At 41.2% G+C, this 25,735-nt stretch overlaps 1 protein-coding gene across 4 annotated transcripts in view; it reads left to right on the top strand.

The window, feature by feature from the left end:
• The window catches only part of TUB (TUB bipartite transcription factor), an 89,271-nt gene that overhangs the window by 57,868 nt on the left and 5,668 nt on the right, over positions 1-25,735 (top strand). For 3 of the 4 annotated variants that reach the window (XM_083863530.1, XM_083863532.1, XM_083863533.1), the window contains 3 exons: positions 4,638-4,736; positions 5,142-5,313; positions 5,722-5,847. In XM_083863530.1, the coding sequence (XP_083719656.1) occupies positions 4,638-4,736; positions 5,142-5,313; positions 5,722-5,847 (397 nt within the window). Of the gene's footprint in view, positions 1-4,637; positions 4,737-5,141; positions 5,314-5,721; positions 5,848-15,268; positions 17,871-25,735 lie in introns of those variants that run through there. The other variant, XM_083863531.1, reaches the window with a different exon arrangement.

Consider the following 25,735-nt stretch of genomic DNA (forward strand, 5'->3'; position numbering starts at 1 on the left):
GGAGGAGGCCTCTCTGATCCAAGCTTTTGGTAGCTGACAGCCAGGTCTGCAGCAGCTGAGATTGGGATAAAAACTCTGAAACTCCTTTTTACCAGGAAAAATCCCAAGTAAAATCCAAACTTTGACTGAATGAGAGAAACCGGGCTCTTACAGGAGAGTCAGTAGCATTTGTCAGGAGCAATGCAAACAATCAAGACTTGAAACATAGTTGCTGTTGTTTTACCACTGCTGGATGAATAACCTTTTTGGTGAGAGTGTTCCTTCTGTCCAGAAATATTTGGGCCCAGGAAACCCTTCCAGTGAAAACTGGTACGTACACTGCTACAGAAAATCGTCTGGTTTCACAAATCAGCAACTTCCGATAAAAATATCCAAGAATGACTTTTCTGAAGAGTTCCTGCTCAGCTCTAATCAAGGATGCCTGGAAATCTGTCAGGTTGAGGTCCACCACATACCTCATGTATGCACAGTATGCATTCCCAGAAGGATCAGCTTTGGGCTGTGGGGAGCAATGCATCTGGAAGATTTCCATGAACAAGGAAGCTGAGAGCCATCCTTTCCATGCAAAATGCTGGGAGTTCTGAAGGAGGGCAGTATTAGCTGTCAGCACATTCCCTTCCTGCTGCTTGGGATGCAGTTTTAATGTGGATAAAGTGTGTGTGTGTGTTCACATGTGCTGTTACTCAGGCACATGGTTGATGGTTGGAGACAGACAGATGAGCAGATACAAATCCCTCACTTCCTGTTGGATTTGAAATTCTGAGAATTTCCAAAAATTCAGCTTGCAGGATTTAAAAGAGACTCCAGGATTTGAGGTCACTTTGACTGAAGTCTCAGTAGAAGCCTAGCAGAACATACATGTTTAATAAAGGTAGTTTTGCTGGTTTATATAGGATGGCATTCCCTAGAGCCAGGAGACTAATCTGGTGCAAACTGGAAATGCAAAAAGAAAACCAAAGCCAATTTTAAAAAAGTTACATGTTGAGAAATCCAGGCATTGCTTAAGTCAACAACAAACGATACTTGGATGATGAACAATACCAAATAAAAAGCTGTTGTGGTCAGCAGAGGTAATTAGAAATGTGGGTGTTGGAAAGAACCAAACCATGGCCACTGTTTGGAGAATGTGGCTGAGATAAGCTGCTGTTATAGTCTGTAATCAGCAGTTTGAGACTGGTACGTTTGTATAAGAAAATTATTTGTTCCATTGATATTTTGGTACTAATGGAGAAAGGCAGCAGGCTTGCAGGTGTGCTGTGGCCAGAGGACAAAAGGAAATTGGAATTGTATTTCACTTCAAACTAGCCAGGTTTGCTGAAGTGAGATTATTGTTCCTGGCTGCAGCAGAACCAGAGCAGAGAGTGCCAGGAACAGCGGAGCCGAAACACCCTTGTCCTAAGGCAGTCTTTTAATTCCTGCCCTGAGATTTCCCCTGCAGCAAAAGCTATAAAAACAATACTTTGAAAGCACCACTATGCCTCTCACTGTCCCTCAGCTCATCTGAGCAAGTACCCATGTGGAGATCAAGCTGTACCCAACTTACTGAGCATGACCTGCTTAATCATCTCAGCAGGTCTAATTTATATAGGCAGAAACTGGTGATGCATCTGGGGCTGACTGTGGGATAAATGTGGAGAGGACTCTCTTTGTGGAGCTCACCTTCAGAGGTGTTTCAAGCAATAGGAACAGAGCTAGGCAAGGTCAGAGTTTTCTCGGGTGCTGCTGACCGCTTTCACTCCCCTTGTGTTGGCAGCCAACATATTAATAAACCTGCAGCAGCACCTAATGGCTGATTGCAGAATTGTTGGCAAAATTTATCCAGGAGCAACTGTGAGGTGCAGCTGTATCACTGGCACCAGGATTTTCTGTGCTGCATTCCACAGTACCTCACAGTTCAGTTTGTGTCAGATTCCAGGCAGTGAGCTCAGCTGGTACCCTGAGGTGTGGCTCAGGTTTCAGTACAAGACTCTGTTTCCTACTCAGGCCTCTGTCACTTGCATTGTGCTCCTCCAGTGTTGTGGGTTCTGTGATTTGAGCCTTGCTTGGAATGGTAGTTTCCATAGTTTGATATAGTTTCATATGGAAACTATTCCATAGTTTCCAATGGTACAGAAAATATTAAGGACAAGGCACAGCTGTGTAAAACAAGCCCAGCAAGGGAAGTGGCTGCAATAAAAGGTAGATAATAAAATTGTGAATCTCCTGGGAGCTGCTGGGATATTCACCTTGCAGCTTTTATCATGGCAGCTAATTGCCACTAGAGCAAGGTGCTTACATAATTATTTGAAAGTGTGTAAGATTCTAAAGGCAGCCCCAGGGAGAGGCTCTGTGTTCTTGCAGCCCAGTTCAATGTGAGGCTGACAGGATGGGCTAAGGCAGAGAGTGCAGCAATACTGGGCCAAGTCCTGAGCTGATAAAAATCATTTGTGTCCTGGTTGAGTCAACAGGGCTCTGCCAGTGAACAGCATTTCTGTTCCTGTGTAAACCAAGACTGTCAGTGGCGTTAAAATGGTGTAAAATTAGAATTTGGTTTATGTTCCCCTAATAATGCCCTTTGTAGTCTTAAATTTCCACATGCAAAATACTGGAGGAGGGAAATAAAAGAGAAGCAGGGAGTGAGGCAGGAGGTGAGGTAATTTTAATAATTTTCCTCACATACTCCATGTTTATGTAATTTCAGTTTGGTGCTGTGAGTTTAGCAAAAGGGTAGCATTTGCCAGCACAGCGTGTGATAATTGGTGATGGTGGTAATGTGCAACTAATAACCATTCTCTTGTCATTTGCCAGAAGTACCAATTTCAGTGTTTCTGAGTAAACCCAAATAATATAGTCCTGTTTTTTTTCTCTGCTTGTTGGGAAGGAAGTGATTCAGCACTATTATTTAATTTTACCTTCAACAATGTCTTCAACCAGTCAGCATCTAAATTAATTATGTATAGCATAACTGCAGCTTGCGGAGAAGAAAAGCTTGTAAGGCATAGCAGAGGAGCCCAAAATTGTCAGTACTTAGTGGAAAATAAGCATAAGCATGAATCTTTTCTTAGAACTTGTCCTCTGCTGTGCTGAGTCTCTCCTACTTATAAAATCTGCTGGCAGTCATATCAGTTTTCATCTTGCCATGATGCAGAACCAGCTGAACTGATAACATGCTTTACTCTGCCAAAGGAGGGGACATAAATGATTCAGAAAAGAGGCAGAATCTTCCCATTAATGTGCAGAGTTAGGAAGATATATGAATATGCCTGGATTGCTTCAGGAGCATGCAGTAAAACGATCCAGCAGAATTTCTCCTGCGTGCATGCAAATCTTTAATGAGTTGTGGAAAATCTCCAGATGGTTTGCTGGAACAGGCAAAGTTATTTCAAAGGGCTGATGATGGCAAAGCTGCGGGTATTTTAGGTGGGTATTTTCAGATGCCTCCAGTGGGCTGGGATGCATAGATTTTTGCTTGCAAAAGTAGAGATGCTTTAATAAGTTTAGTATTCCATAAAATCAGGACATTTTAATTAAAAATATCAAAGCAGAGACAGCTGAATACATCACTTTTAAATGTGCCAGTGCTAAAGCCACACCAGCTGGAGCTTAGGGGGGCCTGGTTCTTGGCATCTTGTGGTGTGTTGCTGGGAACAATGGGAATGTTCCCGAGATTCCTTCCTGAGATCTCCAAAGCCCTTCATTTCAGTTTGGCAGATGGGGAAAAAAATACATGTGGCTGAAAAAAAGCTATCACAAAACATGAGGAGATGGCCTTGAAAATGTTGCTGTTTCATTTACTGGTTTAATGCTAAAATCAGGTTTTACTGGAAAATATTCCTCTTTACTTTTTCTGGTTCAAAAGCAGATGATAACTTATTGAAATATTTGCCCCTGGTTGCTTCTGTGGGAGAAAAAGAAGGTGTCAGATGAAAATAAGGCTTTAGGCTGGTTTAGATTTTGATGGTTGTGTTTTGAGAGGACAGTGCAATGCTGGAGTGCTCTTGTGAAAAGCTGGTCAGGAAAGCATCAGATCATGTTTAATGGAAGAATTTTTACTTTCCATGGATTTATTTTTGCTGCCAACATGATTTCTTTACTTTCCCAGTCTTCATAGCTAGAAAATTTGCCTTCATCCTAAAGTATTTGGTTTTTTACCGTGATCATCTCTAAGCAAACTTTGAAAACCACAGCACTGCTGTCGATGCTCTGACTTGCATTTTGTTTGCTTTTGTGCTGGCTCTGGAATAAATGGAGCTGGTCCCATATATTTAATTTTGTCTTGCATCAAAATGTGTGACTGCATCTTACCATTTTTAAATTGCAACTACTTTATCTTGGGATCTAGGAGTAGCCAAGCAATCTGGTTAATTCATATCCTTTTTTAACAAAGGGATTTTTTTTTTTTTTTTTAATATATTAAGGTTGCTGGCAGCCAGTGTTAGGAGTGTTTTTGGAAACCTCTCTATTTCCATTTTTCCTGTTGTCGGAGCTTCTAAGACAAAGCTAGAATGTTTGGCAGTGCCAGTGAAGGTGGGAGTTTCAAGATGTTTTTTGAGTTGACTAACAAATAAGTTCCCTGGGCTGCCACCGTGTCTCTCTCTGCTGAAGAAATTAACTTTAAAAATAAAGAACATGATGAAATCTTTTCTAAACATTTTTAGGAAACAAATGTCCTGGGGTTTAAAGGACCTCGTAAAATGAGCGTGATCATACCAGGAATGAATATGGATCATGAAAGAGTTTCCATCAGACCACGAAATGTAAGTCATATCAGCAGTCAGCACTGAAAATTACTTGAATTCTTTTTCAGGTAGAGTTGGGGTTTTTTATTTGCATTTGCATTTCTGAAGGTCTAATAAAATGGTATTCAAACAATTGCAGAACAATGGGAAGTATGATTACTACTGTGACTCACAAAAGCACTACAAATAAAGTCTTTTGATAACAAAAAGTACAACTAACATTTATCAAACTATGGAAAGGACTCAAATGCCCATTCGCATGTAGATGCTCAGAGTTCTCCGTTTATTCATTGAAGCTGTTTTGAGGGGTGAGGGTAAGAGTTTAGTCTTTGGGCCAGGATTGATAAGTTTTTTCTTCCCTGTTAATGCATTTTTTGTCACCTGAGCATGTTAAACTGAACTGTGTACCTGTGGTGTGTGCAGGAACACGAGACGCTCCTTGCAAGGTGGCAGAACAAAAATACAGAGAGTGTCATTGAGCTGCACAACAAAACACCAGTCTGGAATGATGACACCCAGTCCTATGTTCTGAATTTCCATGGTCGAGTCACACAGGCCTCGGTGAAGAACTTCCAGATTATCCATGATAATGATCGTAAGTAGAGCTCTCTGCCTACTGTGAGGTGGAGGAACAGCACTGCATGCACAGTCTGGGGGGGATTCTGCCCTCACAGTTGTCACCTGAGCAGGTTTAAATGAGATCTGTGTAAGAGGCTTCTATACAGAAGACATCTTCTCTCTGTTCTTGCAAAAAGTATTTTTTATATGCGTCATTTTTTTGATGCTAACAAGTCTCGCAACCCTTTATCACTCAAGCTGTCCTTGCTTCTCGCTCTGCTATCAGCACACCCACTTGCATGAATAAGTGCTGTGAAGTTTGATGAGTGAGCATGTCTGGTTGGTATTTCCTTGCTCTGGGACAGAGGGTAGTGTTGGATATGTACTTTAGTGAGGGCTGCAAACAACATTAAATGCTTTTTGCCTTTTCTGACCTTTCCTGCAGCTGACTACATCGTGATGCAGTTTGGCCGCGTGGCTGAGGACGTGTTCACCATGGACTACAACTACCCGATGTGTGCACTACAAGCCTTCTCCATTGCCCTTTCCAGTTTTGACAGCAAGCTGGCTTGTGAGTAAAGGGGCGTGGGTGAGCATCCTCTCGAAGGAAGCAGTTTGCCATATGATTCCCAATTCCTGCTGGTGTCGCTTATGGTCCATACTAAAAAGGTCAGGGAAAAAATGCAGTTGTGGAGGACCACTCTGTTGCTGAAGAGAAAGTAAAAGGAATCTTCTAAAAAAATCAGGACATTCAGGAAATTATATTTTCCTTTTTTTTTTTTTTTCCCTGTCTTATTTTTCTGGAAGTGACATCAAGTTTTTGTAAATAGGAGTTGTCTCTCACGTCCCTGGTTATGTTATGGATGTGTGCCATGATGTACTGTACCGTGGCTCCAGTAGCACCATGACAGTGGTGTCCTTTTTTAAAATCCAGGAAGGCCGTGAGCACTCCAAACGTTTCTTTTTACATTTAAAAATCATTCCAAGGCTGCAGTCGTACCTCAAGGTTGCATTCCTGCATCAACTAATCAGAGCTTCACCGTCATCCAGTGTTAAGAGAAAGATGAGGAAAAAAAGATGCACTTTTTTTTTTTGATTGTGCAAGGATCTCATGTAGTATAAAGCTGAGTCTGAAGGTTGAAAACCTCTACTGGACTGAACTTGATGCATTGCTATTGTACATGTAGTAGAGCATGATGAATTTTAATTGCAGTAGGAGGAAATGGAGAAGTGGAAAGCACAAAATAATGTTGCACAAGTCACTTGAATTCTAAGCTGTCATTATGTTTTAACATCTACATGCTTTTTAATTTGTTTCAAATGGAAATGTATTTGCAGTACAGAAAGGGAAAAGGAAAACATCTTGATGCCAAGAAAGCATAACTTATGTTGAATTTGGCATTTTGTGGGCTGGCAATTTATATCCTTGTATTGCTGTGGTAATTCAAACACATATTTTGTATGGAGTGATATAAACAATTGGATAAAGGCACTCTGCAGAAAATCTTGTTATTTTGAACAGGCTGTGTAAAGCTGAGGAAGGTAAATGGAAATATTTTATTAAATTTGTCTGGCCTTTTGAGCTTTTACAATTTGTTGATCGCATTTTTTGAACTTTGAGCAAAAACCACTTTTCATATTTACTTCCCATTGTAAGAATGCTTGAAATCGATTGAAACTGTGTATGTTGTCCTCTGATGTAAACGTGCCAGCTACTGAGCTAAATCCTTCTAGGCAAATCTAGTGTATGCTGCATACAAATGAGACACTGGCAGGACACAGAATAGCTTAAAATAAGTGCAGATTTTGCATTTCCTTTTTTCTGATCTATCTGAAATATATAAACAAATACCATTTCAAAACAAAACACAAGCAAAGAACAAGCCATTGTTATCTTCTCTCCTGAACATTTCAAAAGCCAGGAGCTGCAACTCGAAAGCACACTGTAAAACATCCTTAAAAATAATGGTCTTGCTGCCCTTGTTCTGTGTAATGTTGTCCAGAATGGCACACAGAGTAATAGAATTTATATGTTCACCAGAAGGGTGTGGAAATGTGAGTGAAGTAGTAGCTGTGTTTTATACTGTGGGTATTCATGCCCTCCTTTTTATTCCTTATAAACTCTTGCACTGCACAACCAGAGATTATGCAATGTAAAAATGAGATCAAATCTGATTGTCTTGTAGTTGACAGGCCCTTTTAGATTGTAGGGGACAGGCCATAAAGCTCTCCTTAAGGTCGTGCCATTTGGACTGCATAATTTCAACAAAAGAAATATGCTCTCTTCACCTTTGCCTTCAACTCTCCTTCCCAGTATACAGACAAAGGAATTTCAGATAAGAGATGAAAATAAATAATTGCCAGCATTTTTTCTAATCTTTTTAACAATCCATGGGAAGAAAGTCTGCTGGCTTTAAACAGTGTTTTGTTGATAGACTCAGCATGTCAAATATCTTTAATTAACAGGAAGCTCTGTATTTTTCCCCCTCATCTTTTTACAAGAAGCCTTTCCATGCAATGGTATAAAATGGAAAGACACCTTTTGTTTGAGTGAAATGAGTATCAGTTCTGTCCATGAATGATCGAGTTGCTGAGTCATGAGCTGCAGGGTGATACTTTGGCTTTGCACATGGGTGCTTTGTTTTTAGCTGGTGGTTTCCCACAGTTTCACATCCCCATCTGTCATCTCACTTTGGACTTAACAGAGAAGGCCCTTAGGCCTTTGCTTACCTCGTGTCAGCCTTTAAAACATAGCTCCAGTGACCACCAAAATTTTTTGTTTGGACTACTGCAAAACCAATCAGGAATTCCCAGTGCTGGTGTTTAGGTGTGATGTGGATTTCAAGAACTCTGCAGCATGGGAATGGCTGAATCTGCATGGCTTGAATTCTGTGCCTTGCCAGTCACACACTTGCTTTAGAGCCTGAGAAAGTGGCACCTGACACAGTTTTCTGCCTCTGTCTCTGCACAACACTGTGTCAAAGGAGCCCAGTGTCTCATGGTGCAAATACACAATCTGCTGGCCTTAGTGATGGAGTTGGTTTAGGAAGGGTTATTTTTAACCCAGATCATAACAATGGTTTGACTCACACCATGACCCCCTGGGGAATTGGCATGAAAGGAAACTCATGTGCAGTGAACTCCTGCACAAAGGTGAGAATGAGGGGCTGGGGAAAGGCTGCAAGTTCAGCTTCTTGGGACAATTTTGCTGCCAGCACATTGTGTAACTTCACTCTCACTGCATGTTCTTCCCAGCCAGGTATTTTTTTTTTTAACCTGTAACCATGCCAGGAGGAAAGTGATGACTCAAATTCCCATCGTCTTAAAAGAATTGTACAGGGCCATCAGCCAACGAGCTGCTGAGGGAAAAACTCCCCACAATAAACTGAGATCACTAGAGGGGGATGTTAACCTGGGACTAAGAATGAGGAGCTCTCATTAAATCTGGTTCAGTTAGAATAGGATTTGTTCCTAATGCCCTTTGCCAAAACCCTAATTCCTCACTACTGTTGAGCAAGGTACTGGGTTTGAGTCACTTGACCTTCACCATCTGTTCTGGAAGTAGTTTCAAACTTTGAATCTCCATAATTTCTAATGGATAATTTTCGCTGGATATTTTCTGTGAAGGTCACATGCGAGGTGCTGCCACAAGCTTTCCAGCACATCTCTAAATTTTGTCCTCCTAACTTGGAAAAGTCTAACCAGGTTTTGTCTTAGTGTAGAATCATACCTGAAATTACATTCTCCTCATGAAGTTGAATTTTCTTCCCCATCAGTAATAAAATCTTGGTACTAGTAGGTATTTTCAGAGACAGGTGCACACTGAAGTAACCAAAGAGTAGTTGGTGATACACTCCTGTTAGTAACTTCTGCTGGGCCTGCATTCAGTGTGCAGCAGGGCATAACCTTGTTTACTCAGTGTGACAAAGAATAGAAAGGCCTCGAGCTGTGAATTTCCTTCACACAGTCTTAGTGAATGTTTGGATACAGTAGATTTAATGTTATTTAAAATCCCAATATTGATGATTTTTTGCAGCTGCTGTTGATTTTGGCAGAGTTGTAAACAAATTCCTTGCCTGAATTGCTTATGGGCAAATGCTGCATGCTTTAATGAGAGTTCTTAATCTAACTTGTCACTCTGTTTACATCAAACAGTTTCTTCCTGGCCCTTTATCTAATTTTCTTCATCTCTGATGTTCTGTTCCTTCTCATTCTCTTTACAATTCCTTAATCTGCTCTTCAAGGATGTGCAGCTCAAAAGTGTTTGACAATATTGCTCAGTGATCTCTCCACAGATGAATAATGCCTTTGGTGCACATTCAGTGATGCTCCTACAATAGAAGCCTTATCAGAGGGGTGAATTTGGCCCTTTGGCTTTTCAGTAGAGTAAATTAACACATTAAAAGGTAGCAGATAAAAAAGCTTGCCTAAAATATAAGCAGAATTTTTCTCAGTAAACATTCAGTTTCCAAATCATTGGTTGCAAATCAATGAGCAGAGCTGTCCACAAGCCTGGAAGCAGGCTGTTAAATTCCCTTTGTAGTGCTGCCTTATTTTTCCTTTTTTTTTTTTTTCCCAAAAGGTTGGAAGTGATTTTGTGAGCTGAATTGTGTTCCTGGCCTAAAATAGTTTATTTTTTAGAAGCTAGGCATCACTGTTCCTTTTGTAGGATAATATATGGCACATAAAACAGTAATATCATAGGCTCCCATTATAAATTCTGCTGTTAAGAAATCAGTGAGAATGGTTTTGTAATAATTACTGGGCAAATCTCTTGCTATTCAAGTTGCCTTACAATGGTGCTGGAGTTCCCAGCTGGCTGTCCTCATGAGGTCCCAGCACTGAAGGAGCTGGAGTCAAAAGGGCTCTGTAATAAAATCTGGTGGCTGCACAATTGAAAAATGTCATTGTGGAGTCAAATGACACCACAGAGTTTTATCAGTCATGGGGAACCAATGCCATCAATTCAAACTTTCTGAGGTTTTCCTCCCTTGTCGTGAACAAAGGAGGGGCTTTAAACAAACAGAGACACCAATGAGCTCTCTAAAAGTATTGGGCATTAGACCTACTTTTCTGCTATTAAAATCTTACCCCTACCTGGGTGATACCAATTAAAAAAATCAGAAAATCCGTCTAGTCCTTGCCATGGGAAATCATTCTCAGTTCTTGTACCATAGCTTTCTACAAATTTTATTATTAATTAATTTGTAATTTCACATAAGGATAAAACAAGGATGGGGAAAGAAGCATTTTTGCCTTGAAGGGATGATGAATCTAGAATCATATCAGATTATTTTGTCTTTGTTTATTGTGGTAGGACAAGACAGGGGGTTGCCTGGTGTTCTGGGCAGAGAAGGTGTCTCCTAATGTATTGCAGGTGTCAGAGGGAAGATTTTGGGTATGGTCCTGTGCCATGCTATTTACCCCATACTATCCCATTGCTCTCCTAAAACATCTTTTGTGAGATTTTTTTCCTGCTTTTACAAAAGCCTATGCTCACCAATCAGATATCTTTGCTTGGCAATTAAGGACAGCACAGCAGTCACCTTTATTAGAATTACGGGCTGATGACTCAGATTTCTCAAAAGGCCTCATTTTGATAACTAGAATAAAGTAGTTTTATACATATAAATCTTGCAGTAGAGTTAATCTAACTGTAGGTGCAGGCTTCTCTTGTATGTGCTACTTAATGAAATCAGGTTCCTGTTGTTCCTCATGTACAAAAAGTACCTTCCAGGGTTCTGCTCTGTAAGTGTTTGAAATTAATTATGTAGATATCCTTCAGTTCTTTTTGTTGCTCGCCAAGGAACTAAGAAAAGAATTTGCACAACTATCTCAATGCTTTGGTGTTTTGCTATGAACTATAGCTCAGTAGCTGATACTCACAAATGCCTGTATATTGGACGAAAACGCATTAAAACTTATTTTGTATGTTGTATTTTATTTAACTGCCTATACATTTTCGACTCCTCTTTTTCAGTAAGGGTATGTTTATCTATACCTTCACTGAGAAGACTAGAATTAAGTGGCTTTCCTGAAACTCTTTAATAAAACCAGTACTCTGGTTTGCTGAATGGCTCTAGGAAGAGGACACTGTTCAGAAAAATTATGCATACATTTTTGAGAAAAAACCTTCCCTATTCACATCATAATTGGATTATACAATAACACTGGAAGCTTATCATGGTTTTATTTAAGTCTGCAGTGGCAGTTTGAAAATTACTCTGACAAAAGCTTGTTAAGCACATGAACTGTAACAAAGTCCTACTTGACACTCAGAACCTCACAAGTACCTTGAATACTCATGATCTATTCTGTGCTTGGATACAGGCAAAAAAAGTCCTGTAGAGTCAAAATCTGTGTTAAAATCAACACAGTCTTCTAGGCTGATTCAACACAGGCCTAAGGATCGGGTCACCTGGGCTTTAATCCCAACAGAGTGTCTGACTTTGTGCAAATCTTGGAATCTCTTTGTGCCTCAGTTCCAACAAGTCAAATGGAACTCCTGGTTTTTGGCCTGGCTGCATCCATCTCTGTTCTGCTGAGAGGATTTCCAGGAGTGCTTTGAGGCTGGTGGATGACAGGTGTTGTTGCCATACTCAGAACCCAATTTAATGCTCCCTGAACCAACCAAAATGTGAAGTTTTCTGCTGCCTATGTAGAAACCACGTAACAAACCAATCTCTTAGGATCAAATCTTGATGCTGTTGAATTCTATGGAAATCTTGTCAATGATTTAAGTGAGGCTTCAATTTTTTTACCTTGTGTTATTTTTGGTTGCTAAAAGTGCAGAAAAAACAGTAAGGACAAACCATCTGATACATTATTCCTTCTGACAGTGTGTGTTGTTGGTTATGTTTTACTTCCCAGCATCTGTTGTTTTAAAACTATTATTCCTGAACACATTGCAGAGGTTCAGTTAATGCAATCACCTATTTATGCTTTTATGTAGCAAACTGAGACAATTGGCAATTGTGCTGAAAATTGCCTTTTTGTATTTTTGTTTGGTTTTTTCCTTTCCCTTGGATGTGACTCAGTTGTTCTGAACTGTTGTTACTACCCACTTTGACTCTGTCATTCACATCTGATTTAAAAACAATGAGCCTCATGATTTCTGACTACCTTTATACTCAGCTGGGATGTTTACAGTGTTTCTCACATTTCACCCTGTATCTGTGGCTTCTTATTGAGGCTGTCCCAGTTGGCACAATGCCATTAGAAGTGTCAGTAATTTATGAAGTGTAAGAGTAATTCTCAAAGTAACAGAATGTAATTTATAAACATTTTTATATATTTTACCATTAAAATTTAGCTAACTTTAATGCTTACAGTTTGGATGGAATTGCAAGGAGGTTATTTGTTCAAAATTTTATTTCCTTAAGCTTGGTTTGAAGCTTGAGTTGCATTTAGGAGATTTAGTAAGCTTTAATAAGCTTCTGATCTTGCAGCTCCATGCAGATTGCCAGAGTGTGACTGCAGCAATCTGTCAGTGTGATGAGGACACACTAAATGATGAGAATTCCAAAGTCCTGGCAAGAGTGCCCTTCCTAATTCTCTTAGGCACTCCTGAACATCACGTAGGAAATCGTGTACCTTTTCTGTGTTGACTTACCAAATAACAGCAGGAATATTTTCACTCCCTTTGAATTTTAAGTTATTTTTTTTAAGGCCTACCATCTAGGCAAATGTAATCTTAGCACTGAGTCTTGATGTGCTGGGAAATTACATCACGAGATCACTTACTTTGCCAGTGCAGAAAATCTCACCAGTACACAAAACCAGAGCATGTTGGGTGGGCTTTGGACACTGCTCATGGAATCAGTAAGGCTGGAAAAGACCTCCAAGATCATCAAGTCCAGCCTTTGATGTTCAGTGTTCAAACAAGTTTGTGAGCCCTGGCACCTTGTAGCAGGAGGTCTTCAATCCAGCAGAAGATAACCCAATTATTACCATCCTGTTGTCTTCCCTAGGGAGAATCTCCTGGCCTTCTAGAAGTAGAACTTCGTTGATCCTGATGTGTGTTTAAACATTACAGCATTTTTAAGCTATTTTTAAAATGTTTTCAAAGATGTGGTTTAAGCTCAAATAAAATAGTCTTTCAAGTAGTTAGAGGTGTACCAAGTTGGCTCATATGAGAGGCAGCTGCTTTTTCCAGCAATTTCTTCAGTAGTTGTACAAGCAGAGCTTGATAGTCCCACTGGAAAAACATAACATAGTTATTATATTGTATATAAATATATCTATCTCAGCATATTATATAATAATATGCTTTCCTTGGGTTTTGCCTAATGATGCTGCTGGTTTGTGCACCACTACATTTCTTTCTGAAGGGCAGTATTTCCAGTGCTAAAGACAAATAGAGCCGTGTTTTCTAGTAAAGGCTCTGCCTCATTTCCTGCTGCCTTACATGTGATTTGGTATTTGTTACTAAAAATATGAACTTTTCATCCAAGAAAATAACAGGATTTCTAGACAAAATCACTGACACTTAGTGGTGTATGCCTGGATTAGCTAAAGGCTTTTTTGCCAACCAGGAATGTTATTGTTCCTTACTGTTCCAGCTGTTGCCATGGGTGAACACTGGGAGACAGAGGGTCTCCATTTTGAACTTCATCTTGAAGACCAAACTGTTTCACTTTAGAATACTGGAAAACCAAACCATGTAACTACAGAGTTCTCATCAGGCAATTAAGCTGCACTGAAATCAAGTTTCATGCAAATTAATTTATGAGAATGACCCCAAACAAGCATGGGAACACTGAACAAATGTCGGGAACTGAAAAGTTGCTCAGCAAAATATTTAAATCAAGAGCACTGAGTTTTCCTAAGTTAAAAAAAAACCTCAAACAATGAGGCTGTATTTCATTCCTAATTGTATTTAGTTGGGGATTCAGTGTTTTACAATGTAGGCTGAAAATAAATTCCATCTACTGTTAATTCCAACTTCTGTTTTAAAGTAGGGCTGCAGCAGTGATGTATACTCTTACAAGACTTCTAACAGTGTAATCTCAAAAAGCTGATTGTGGAATATAGTTCTAACTGAGGAATTCTCAAGAGTTACTGATTCCAGTGATACTATCACAAGGTTTTTGTTGGTTTTCTTTTCTTTCCAAAAAAAATCCCAAACTCTTGTTTTCAAAAGCACTGTCTATTCTGTCTTTTGAACTACATTTCACAAGTCCACGAGGTTGAATTCCTATTTGGTATCACTTCAAATACTTTCTGGCAGGTGGTAGGTGCTTTTCAGCTTCTTGGTAATCTGTGTCACTGGAATTCCTCGTTTTGCTTTAAATTCTCTGGTTGTTGTTTTTTTTTTCCCCCACCCCGTCTATAACCTTCTCTTCTTTCAAACGTGTGCAGGTTTTTCCATATGGGGACACTTGAGAACACTAAGTCAGTGAAAGCTCTATAAAGTCAATATCTGTGAATTAAAGAGTGTTAAATCCCTGTGTATATGTTCTCATTTTGAAGTAGGGTGGCCTTTAATTCTGGTTGCATAATCTTCCACTTGGGTATTCATCAGGTTGGGCAGTTCAAGGTCATTGGGGAATTTTAAAGTTCTGAACAGGTTTCTGACCAAGCCCTGGTGTACATGTAAAAAGAATTCACACTCTCAGGGTGGCACTTAGGACTCACTGTACCACATTTTTTTGGCTTCTTGAACTGTACCTCAAAGCTCAGCACCTGCACAGTATAGAGGCCACATTTCCCAAGTCCTGTTTCCCTACTGCATTAGTTTTCAGCACTCTCTGATTTAAGGCCACTTGTATGATGAATTTAAGCTTCCTGACAACAGTGTGCTTTCTACATGGGATTTTGTGGTGCCAGGATGCTTTACTAGCCTAGCAGAGCTTGGCTCTAGGAGCGTGATGTCAATGATGCTCGTAGAACTAGGTTGATTTTACAGTGCCCATCAGAGGGTATGCTTGTTTCTCAGAAAATAATCTTCCTTTCTCTTTTTCTTCTTCATTCCTATCTGCCTGGATCTGGAGGATGAGAGCCCCTCTTAGCATTCATGCAAGCCGTGTCAGAAAAGCACACACAGCGGGTTTATCACGGAGCACTGCTGCTCTCCCGTGCTCACTGTCACCCTGCTCTGTCACAGTGCATGCTTGTCCCCGTGTGCTGTCCCCTACCTTGTGTGTCTGTCACCAGTCAGAGGACACGGCTGCAGAGATGTGCATGGAAGCTTAGCAGAGAAAATGCTGAACCGAAGCCATTAAATTACAGCTCTCCCAATCCTGAAGAAAGAGCTCCTCCTGAAGGCAAAAACTGGGACCTGTGGCTCTTTCAGATACTTGAACTTTCCCTGTCTTTGCATTGCCTTGCAGAAGAGAACACATTTTTGTTATACTTGCACTATTTTGAGCCCTGTGCCCAGAAAAAGGCAGCACAGAATCCAAGGAGTGCAGACAAGCTCCGTTTGCGGATGTGGAGGAAGTCCAGCATGCAGGCCGGGCAGTGGGATGTGCTGGGAATGGCAGGAGGGGATTTCCTGCCAGAGAATGGGCACACTGCTTGGCACTGCTGAGAGGGAGTCCTGGATTTCAGTGTTCACTGATTGACTGATGGTCACTGCTTATGTTGTGTTGTATTGGCAAGAACTCTGCCCATACCATTTGTTTCTCATTTCAACTGCCTGATTTCTGTACAGATTTCTTCACTATGTCTTTTTCACCCATTTATTTCTGTGTCAGGCCTAATCCCAAGCTTGCTGGTGTTTCTCACTTCTGTTGTGTCTCCATAATGCCACACTTGTGTGCCCCTGCCAGATTCCTCATGTCTTCTTGTCTTTGTTTATATGTGGACTTAACTGGATCACAAAAATTGGGCATTACTGGGCTCTTACATACATCCCATGGAGACTTGTTGACACTCAAAGGGGGGGATCTTGAATATACGTTGGTGAAAAATGCTCACCTTTTCCATTAAATGTGCTGCCAAATTCAGTGATGTCATTACTGCAACTCCACAGAGAATTTAGAAGGACAAAACCTTGTCCGTGATTTGAAGGATAAAATAGGGTGGAATTGAACCTGCACGAGAACTAGCAAATCACACAGGGAGTTTCCCTAAGAAGCAAGGTTTGCAAGAAGCAAACCTCTTACAGTGGCTTACTGAAAAACGTGTATGAGAAAGACAAATATTGGAGTTTTAATAATTTTTATTATCCTAAAATTGTAAAAGTATTTTCTGATGATTGAAATTAAGTTTATGGCAAATTAGAATTTTGTGCTCAGTGACAGGAAAATCAGGTCTGTGACAGTTGTCTGCAAAGTATAAAGGGGACAGCAGGATTGTCAGTATTAAGTGTGGGATGGGTTTATTTTATTTTATGACTTTCCCAGTATTTTCCAGGTTTAGATTTGCAAACATTTGTGCACACACACATATAAATATGGATATAGTCATAAGAAAATTCCTTTGGTGATATCTTCTTTCCCCTCTGTTCATAGTGACAGCATAAACCATGATACTAATTTGCCTTGGGGTTAATAATTGCAAAATATCTCTAAAAGAGTCAGTTATTTGAAACCTCTTTTAAAAATCATTTTGAGCAAGTGATTTTTTTTCTATTGAAAAGATTACAAAGAGTTGTTTTCTCTCATGTCCTCCATATAAGTATCTATTAAAAAGAACCATCTGCTTTTCCTTTGAGCTGCCTTTTCAGTGGGATTGATCCATGCAGTGAGCCAATCTCTACTCCATGATCACCCTAAGACCAGGGCTTTTGTTTCTCCTTTTTGAACAATTTCTTATACTCAAGAGCAGGGAAACAAAACAAAACAAAAAATGTCTGTGGAAGATGTTTTATAATTTGTTACACCTCTAGAAGTATCTCAGAAAGTACATACTCTAGAGGTGGTTCATTTCTGAGTTCCTAGTAGCCACTGACCTGATTTTGTACTTTCCAACACTGTCTTCATCCAACTAATGGCAGTCTGAAAGATCCAGTGTTTGGGAGCAGCTGTAGAAATACCCATTTTAGAATATGTTGAGACTATATCTGCCTGTAAAGAAAAATAACCTTTGTTTCTGACTGTTTACTTAAACTTCAAGAAGTAGAAAATGTGCTACCTGAATGTTTCTGTCCCTAGAAAATGAAAAAGCAGATTAATTAATTTTTTTATTTTTATTTTTTTTTATTCCCACAGTAAATATTTTCTGATTCATCTCTTTGGCTTTCTTAAATAAACTGATGTTATACAGTAGAATTTGCATATGTTATGGTCTATATTTTCCTTACATATGGGGTTTTAAAGAATGGAATATATCAAATATATCAAATTTGACAAAAAAATTACCTAATAATGAGAACTAATATTTAACCAGACATGTTTTTTCACCATAGCTGCAACATGTCAGGCTTGTTTGCACACAAGAGTGTCTTGACCTGTTTCAAGTAGTCAGGCAGATATCTCCCTTTTTGTTCAGACTCTAGAGAGTTTTAGATAAAACTGCAAGAATATGCTTTTCCAAATTAAATTTTTCAAAGAAACTCTTTGGGATTCTGGAGTAAATGTATTTATTTACCAGTATGTGCAATGACTGATTTTTGTATTCTCACATAACTTACCTGGTGTGTGTCATAGAGGCTCCAGTGTTTGTGAATACAGAACACTGTGCAGAAAAATTAAATTTGTTTGAAATAACAATGTCTTTCCCTACCCAAGGTCGGAAACACCTCAATAAATTACTTCCACTGGATATGGAGTTATTTAATATCAGGAGTTTCCAGTGCCATTTAAACTGTATTTTTACAATTTCCTCTGTCAGGAGCAATATAGTTTGGGTAATCTTGCACTTGGGCAGGGGTTCGGTCCCAACAGAGAGGAGGAGTGGTGTCTGAGCACTACCTAAGCCATCTCAGGAAGATCACTGAGAAAAAAGAGAGGTATCTATTTGCTCTTTAGGCATCTGTGCACCCCCAAAAAGCTGATGAAGCTCCAAAGCTGAGAAAAATCACTTGACCAGACCAACCCTCCCAGCTGTGTTTGGGATGCTCAGTCTGATTCATTTGCTTTGAAATAATGGTCAGTATAAAACCATTGATATATAGATGATTTTCTAACTCTTACCTGGTTTCTCTTCCCCATTGCTTGTATTACATGAGGTTAGAAACATAGAATTTTATTTTTTTTTATTAGAATTGTACAAGTAAATGTTATTTAAATAGATTATTATTGCACTAGAGATTGTTCTGTGTTCTCAAAGGTAAGCATAGTTTTCTTATTCTTAGCTGAAAAATTAAAAATCCAAGATATGGACACTAATTGCTAATGCAAAGAGTTAGGTCATAAACTTCTAAGATATTTATGTTTTCCAAATACCATTTGACAACTAATACTCTTTTGAGTATTTTTGGGGCCAGCAGTGATCTTACCGTTTGCTTTTTTCCTGATCCCATGGAATGCCCGAAACAATCTGTAACCATTCTCAAATATCCAGGGAGAACTAAGCCTGTTTGTGGGGTTTAAAGTCTAATTTTATCATAATATTTCATTTTAACAACACATCTGCTGTTTCTTTTAGCTTTAACAAAAAGTACAGCCATTTCATTTGCCAGGTGGGAAACATCACAAGTAAAGGAGCATGTTCTTTTAAAGAGCCTGACTGCTCCCAATGGGCATCCCCCTGAACTTCTATGACTTTTTCTCCAATTCTCTGCTTTGCTGGTGTTCTGACCGATGATTTTGATTTACTTAATCAAAGTTCTCTGAGAATCCTGATTTTGATCAGCTAAGATGTCCTTCAAATTATGAGTCTTCTCTAGTAGAAGGGAGCAGTTACTAGTTGTGAAAGCTGGAGACACATATTTGATGATCCTTTTCTAAAATGCTCCTCTAAATAGACATTTCTGTTTCAGAGGGAGGAAAGCTGAGGCAAAGGGCAAAAAGGAAATATTTTTCAAACAGGAGTAATCCCAGTTTGAAGGCTGCTGGTGAGCTGCTACACCAGGCAAGGCTGGCTCCATTCAGAGAGCACTTACTGGTCCCTGGGGAGGGGCTGCCAAGGCCACTGACACCTCATGAATGAGTTCTTGAGGCTCTCTGACATCTTGCTGCAAAGAAACAGGAAGCCTTTAGCTTTGTCACAGGTGTTAAAAGTAGTCCTAACAACTCCTAAGGTGTAAGGGATTAGAGCCCTTGCAAGGCACATGTAAAAGGGGAGTCCAGCTCCTTTTTTTTTTCCCCATGTAAAAGGGGGGTTCAAGTCCTTCTTAGTACTTGAAACAATGGGAAATAGACCTGGCATTGAAAAGGGGACCCCCTTGGCTGAGGTTTTGCAAACCTGAGAGAAAATGTCTGGTACAACATAATTATTCTAGAAGCACACAATAACGCTGTGCCAAGAGGATTGGGCAACTCCCACCTGGAGAACAATGGCCATCACGAGGAGCTCCTGGTCAGCTCAAATGCACTTTCCTGTGGTGATGTCTGCCTGGTGGATTCCCAGATTGCGTGGATCACTGGTACGTTTGGAACAATTGCACCTGGCAGTGGTGGTGGTGGTGAGGGCAGTTGGTGGGCCAGATCCATAATTCAGGGATACAGAGACCCTGGGGGTGGGCTGGAGGGGTTGGCATGAAACAGGGCTGGGTGGTGACTCTGGATGTGGCAGAGGTCCTTTCCACGGAGAATTGTCATGGGTATTCCCCCCACACCCCATCCCAGCACCGAGGGCCAGATGTGAGCAGTTCTGTGCCCCAGGCCTGCACCCCACCCTGACTGGCACCCAGCATCTGGCTTGGAGCTGCTGCAGACCAGGGGAATCCCATTTATTTCATTAAAGCAGTGTCTCAGAGACCCATGGTGGGTGTAGATGCAGTGGGATGCCCGCTCCTGGGTTTCTGCCTCAGTGTCACAGTTCTGGTGACACCCAGGGAGCACTCACCTGTCTGTGACAATCCAGGAAAAGGTGTCACAGCCTCACAGTGGGCTGTGCCTGTATCCACAGTAGGGCTCCAGCACACCTCCTACCATTTCCTTGGAAAGACTGGGGAATGATGTAAGGGCTTGGTTCAACACTGGGGTGAGGCCAACACTAGACCAGATTGGTCAAAGCCCCAGCCAACCTGGACTTGAATGTTGACAAGGATGGGGCATCCACACTTTCACTGGGCCACCTGCTCCACCACTACCCCACGCTCGAGACTAGAGACAGCTCCCTCAGCCTGCCCTCATGTGCCATGGGCCCCAGCTCCTCACCATCTCCAACGCCCGGGCTGCGTCTATGCCCTGCACATCCATACCCTTCCAGGATTCTGGAGGGACAAGAGGGGACAGAGGCACTCATCAAATCCCAAAAAAGAGAGGAAGAAATTTTGCTGTTAGATTTTTGGTTTATTGGTTTGGTTTTTTAAAATTATTTCCCAACATTGAAAAGAACTTCCCATGAAGCAGCTAGAAGGGACCTCCATGTGAAGGCCAGCATTTCTTCCTGGCCAAACTGCCTTCTGCTGCTGCTCCAAAGAAACAGCTGCCTACATTCTTGGCTTGGTCTGCTAATATTTTTAATACAAGGCTGACTTGACTTATCCATCAGGGATTGCTGTTGTCCTCAGACTGAAGCAACCCCACCTCCAGACCCCAGGAACCTCAGTGTCCCCCTATTGGTGATAACTCCTGTCACTTCAGCACAGTAGCCTGGTGAAAGCCAAGTCAATTCATGTCCTTTCCCTGTGGCTCAGAGCAGAGGAGCTCCAGGAAGGGTGGGGTAGGGGATGAGAAGGAAGGGCTCCTAAAATGCATGGCAATCAACAAATGATTGCTGTTGCCAGGAGATGGAATGGGTAAGCCAGTAGGACAGGCCCCATGTGGAAGGTGGGACTCCATAATATTCTCTAGCATTTGCTAAGTAGAAATCCCTGGGGCTCCATGCTTTCATTGTAATAACTTCACTCTGTTTAAAAAAACTAGTCTCAAATTTTGATGTTATGGCCTAAAAACCCCAGGATGTAAGGTGGCACCAGTAAAGCATGATGTGGACACGGAACTGGAAAGTTTCTAAAAAACACCTCCTACTTTAAGGGGTCACGGGAGCACAGGTGCTGTGGCCAAAGTACCAAATAAGGAGGATAACAGCATTTTCATACTTGTTGCTTATTTTTCAGCCATGCAGGTGCGGACTTTGAGCCGCCAGAATTCGTGGAGGCACACACTGGATGTCATCCCTCGCATGTTGGCCATGGCTCTCATGGTGCAAGGGCTGATGCTCCTCTTTCTCCTCTTTCCCCTCCTCCTCCTCCTCCTCCTCCTTCTCCTGCACCGAGTGCCATTTCTCATGCCCAGGGGAAGTGACTCCCTCTCTGGCTGCTGCTGGACGTGTCTCTGTGGGTGGCCACCCAGCTCACAGCTCTGGTGGCTCCCTCGCAGGCCGATGCCCCCATGCTGGCACAGAGCCAAGCTCTGCATGGCCATCACCAGGGAACTGAGGGAGGTGGCACTCATGGAATAGGGGGGATTGTCTTCCTCCTCTTCCTCCTCCTCCGTGACCTCTTCCTGGCACATGCCTTCCTCTTCGTCCATCATTGGAAGGGTCCCAGCTGCCGTCCCTTACAAAGGTGTGCTGCCATCCACCTCGCTGCTCTGCCTTTACTTCCTTCCAGACATTCATCAAGGGCCCCAGAGCTGGGTGGACAGGGGGGCAGCTGCAGAGGGCCCTGCTTCTATAGTGCCAGAGCACTCAGGGCACTGGTGACATCACAAACAGCCACTGTGACTGGGCCATGAGTGTGGCCCTATACATCAGGTTATGGCGGGCCTGAAAAGTGTCTGGATATAGGAGAAGCAGGAGGGTCATGGGAGCTGAGGGACCCTTTCCTGGAGCCCATCCCACCTGCCATGCTGCTTGTACAAGAAAGGCTGTCCCTTAGGCACAGAGACCAGGTGCCATCTCCCCTCAGGAGCCCTTGGCTCCAGCACCCTTCTCATCCCATACCTGGGGTTACCTCAACATGACCCTGGCAACAACATTCCAAGAGCATAAAAAACCCACAGGTTTCCAGGAAGAAGGAAAAGCCTACCTTCAGACTGAGGGTCCCCCTCATGCTGTTCTCTCCTTTACAAACAAACCTTAACACTGCTTTTTTGGTTTTAATCTCTAGGGATATTTTTAGTGCTCTCACACATTGTGGTCCACTTCCTGCAATCATCTGGGAATTTCACCATGGCTAAGGCAAAGTTATAGCACAACTCACAGAGCTCCAGTCTTGCTCACAGACAAGTAACACAACATGGATTAGGCTACTGTTCCAACAACACAGAATAACTTGGGAAAGGGGCTGTTGGGGTAGCATAGGAGCTTTTGTGAATTGCAGTGACAGGAGTTTCTCAAGCGTAGAGAGCAATGACAGAGAATGACATGTGTACAATGACATGTGTATGGCTATGATCTGCTCTGCTGACCACCTAACACTGAGCTAAGAGAAAGAAGGCATATTTTGTCCTTCAGCATCCCAGTAAACTCATGTATATATAAGGATTTGATTAACTCTCCTAACTGGTAGCACAGGGATGTTTTTGAAAAAGTCAGAAGAGACATTTGGTTAACTTTGGGATGACAAAGGGCAAAACCAAGGATGGCTCCGTCAGAACTGAAAAGGAATGACTCACAAATATCTGCTCCAAAATACAAGGCTTCAAAAATCAAGGACAAAGCACTGTTGGCAGCATCATGGTAACCCATGATGAGTGCATGAAAGAGAGCATTGGCTTCCAGTTCAGGCAGATAATGTGACTGGTACCACAAGAATGCAACAGGTACAAGGAGATGAAAACAGTGAAGTCCACACTGGGAGGAACAAAACCTACGTGGATGACACGTGACCTCTACCTTTACCATCCAGATAGCATCCATTGCTGTCCCTATCAACCAAGTGCTTTGGTGTTGCGCTTTCTCAGTGTGCCTGTCTCCTCTGAATCACTGACTTTTTGCTTTTCCAGTGCTGCATTTTCATGTTCTGACTCTGCAGACAGGTCCTCTTGGCTTGTCTCTTCTACTTCACTGCAGCTCTCGGAGTGGAATCCAGCATTCTCTGCTATGACAGCAGGATCATCATCACAGCAACAGCAGCACTCCTCAGTGCTCTGGCTGGCAGGAAGGTCACTCTTCTGCTCCCTGGCAAGAGTTACATCATCCTTTTCCTGCATTAAATCCTGACCACCCATTCCCGTGGTGAGATCACTTAGCAGGGTTTCAGCATAAGGATACTCCTCATCTTCCATGCCCTCCATTCTTTCTGCCAGCTCTTCTGGAGAGGGCTGGCTCAGGTCAGGGTAATCTACGAGGATTGTGTCCTGTTTGCGCTTGAAGCAATCGGAGTTATCATAGACAGGATAGGTCTCTTCTGGATAACCTTAGGAATAAAGGGATATGGAGCTTGGAGTATTACCAGCATTTAAAAGTAGTCCTGACCTCAGTGGTGGATGCAAGTTGGACAGGACAGTTGTTTTTTCTACTGCCAGTGCAAGGGTCAGCTCTTTAATGCCATGTACACATCACAGGGCTAAATCCATGGCAAGAATGTGCAAAGCATGTCTTCTTGGGAGATGATGAAAAAAGAATTAACTTACTTTTAGGAAGCCAGGATGTCAGTCCTGACTTTCAGGAGTGAAAGCTAAGCTTTGCTGGAAGCCATTGGGGCTAACAGGTAAAAATGGTGTGTCTTAGATCTTTAAATGGATCCTTCTTTATTTTCTGCCTACAGATTGACTGATAAATGGTTTGAACACTTGCTATAAACAGCATTACTGATAAAGTTGAAAAAACAGATACATCAATGACTTTGTGCATTTCATTTTAGAAATAATACCATAAACTTTACTTTATGAACAGAGCTCAAGGCCACTGTTTATGCTTTATGTTTTGTATCATTTTTGAAAGCTTTTTAAAAAGCAAGAAATTAAGTCTGCATTTAAAATTATGATACAGAGCAGCTCAACTAAGATATCTTGAAAACACATTTATGTAGCAGGTAAACACCAAGGAATGGAAAAGACATCGAAATAAACAGTTTTTAAAAGATTTCCTGGAGATGACTTTTACAACATTGGCGCTAACAAAGAACGATTAATCAAAAGTAAAAACTGTAAGTTATCTAAAACATACTGATTCTGATTTCCAAAGGTTTTATGATTGTCATGAAATCCAGCCCAGCACAGAAGGGGAAAGATATAAACCCAGAGCAGCCAAGCCCCAGCAGCAGATGAAGCATATGTGAATATTCATATGCCACTTTGGGTAGCAGATAGTGCAGTGTTTACACTAAAAGAAATGTTGGAGACCTCAGAGTCTATTTTTTCTGTCATGGTTGGGGAAAACAAAAAAGCCAAGCAACCTCTATCAAAGTTTTGAACACTGGCTTCTGGAAAAGGAAGGATAAAGTTAACCAAAACTTTGAAAGGATCTGGAACTGTGAGTAATCTTTATGCAATTTTCCTTGTAAGGGCAATGATAAGAAAGGCCCTCGCTTACCTTCCCAATCCGCCATGTAAGGAGCTTCCTCAGCTTCCTTCTCAGGAGAGATGTCATCTATGAACTTTCCTTCTTTCATAACTCTAGTAATTTCTCGGAGTTGTTGAAGTAACATTTTTTCCTGGTCTGTTGTAACATTTTGAGTCCTGCTAGAAAATATTAGACACCAGAATTTAGTCCACTCTTATTACAAGCTATGAAAAGAGTTTGAACCCAACTGTTTAGTCCATGCCAGCAGTACAGTCTGGAGAAACCTAGTGAGGAGTGTGTACTCTGCACTTCAGAGGAGTATGGTTTATCCCTTTATCCAAAAAGCCTGCAATTTAAACAGGTAAAGGGATGCGGGTAAAGCCAATGTGAGAGCAAGATGAAAATGACACACAAAAAAGAGTTAAGGTACAAAAGACACCACAAAAATTTCTCGCCTTGGAAAGTGTGTTAGGTAAGAATTAGGATGCAGTGCCTTGTATGAAGTATTATAAGGAAATGAAATTCTGAATCTGTGCTACATGTGTAGCTTGTGAGGCTGATCAAAATTTCTCACAGTCATTAGTCTCAAGACTCTAAAATCTATAATTATGACCATTAAATTTGCAAGTTGGACAGATCATCCTGTGGTTATAGACAGTCAACAATGAAGCCTGGTGGGAATAAACAGGAAGGAAGATTTAAGAATGGAAAGAAGGTGTTACATTTAACATTTTCCCCTTTAGAATAAGAGGGAGAGGACTGAGGTTTTTATCAGATTGAAAGCAAACTTTTGACCAGGTCTACACTGCTGGATCTAGTAATTATTACTGCTTAGGTAATACAACTACTGCTGTAAAGAAAATACTTCCAACAGATAAGATCATGTAGTCATTACATGTTATTTTCTCTGAAAAGAAAAAAGGCTTCTAAAAATCTTATAGACAAAAAAGGTAGTATTTGGAGGAGGGTGCTCTGCAGTCTGCTAACTCAGTAGGCCAGAATGAGAAAGACAC

Source organism: Zosterops lateralis, assembly GCF_965231275.1.
Source record: "Zosterops lateralis genome assembly, chromosome: 6".
NCBI classification, from domain to species: Eukaryota; Metazoa; Chordata; class Aves; order Passeriformes; family Zosteropidae; genus Zosterops; species Zosterops lateralis.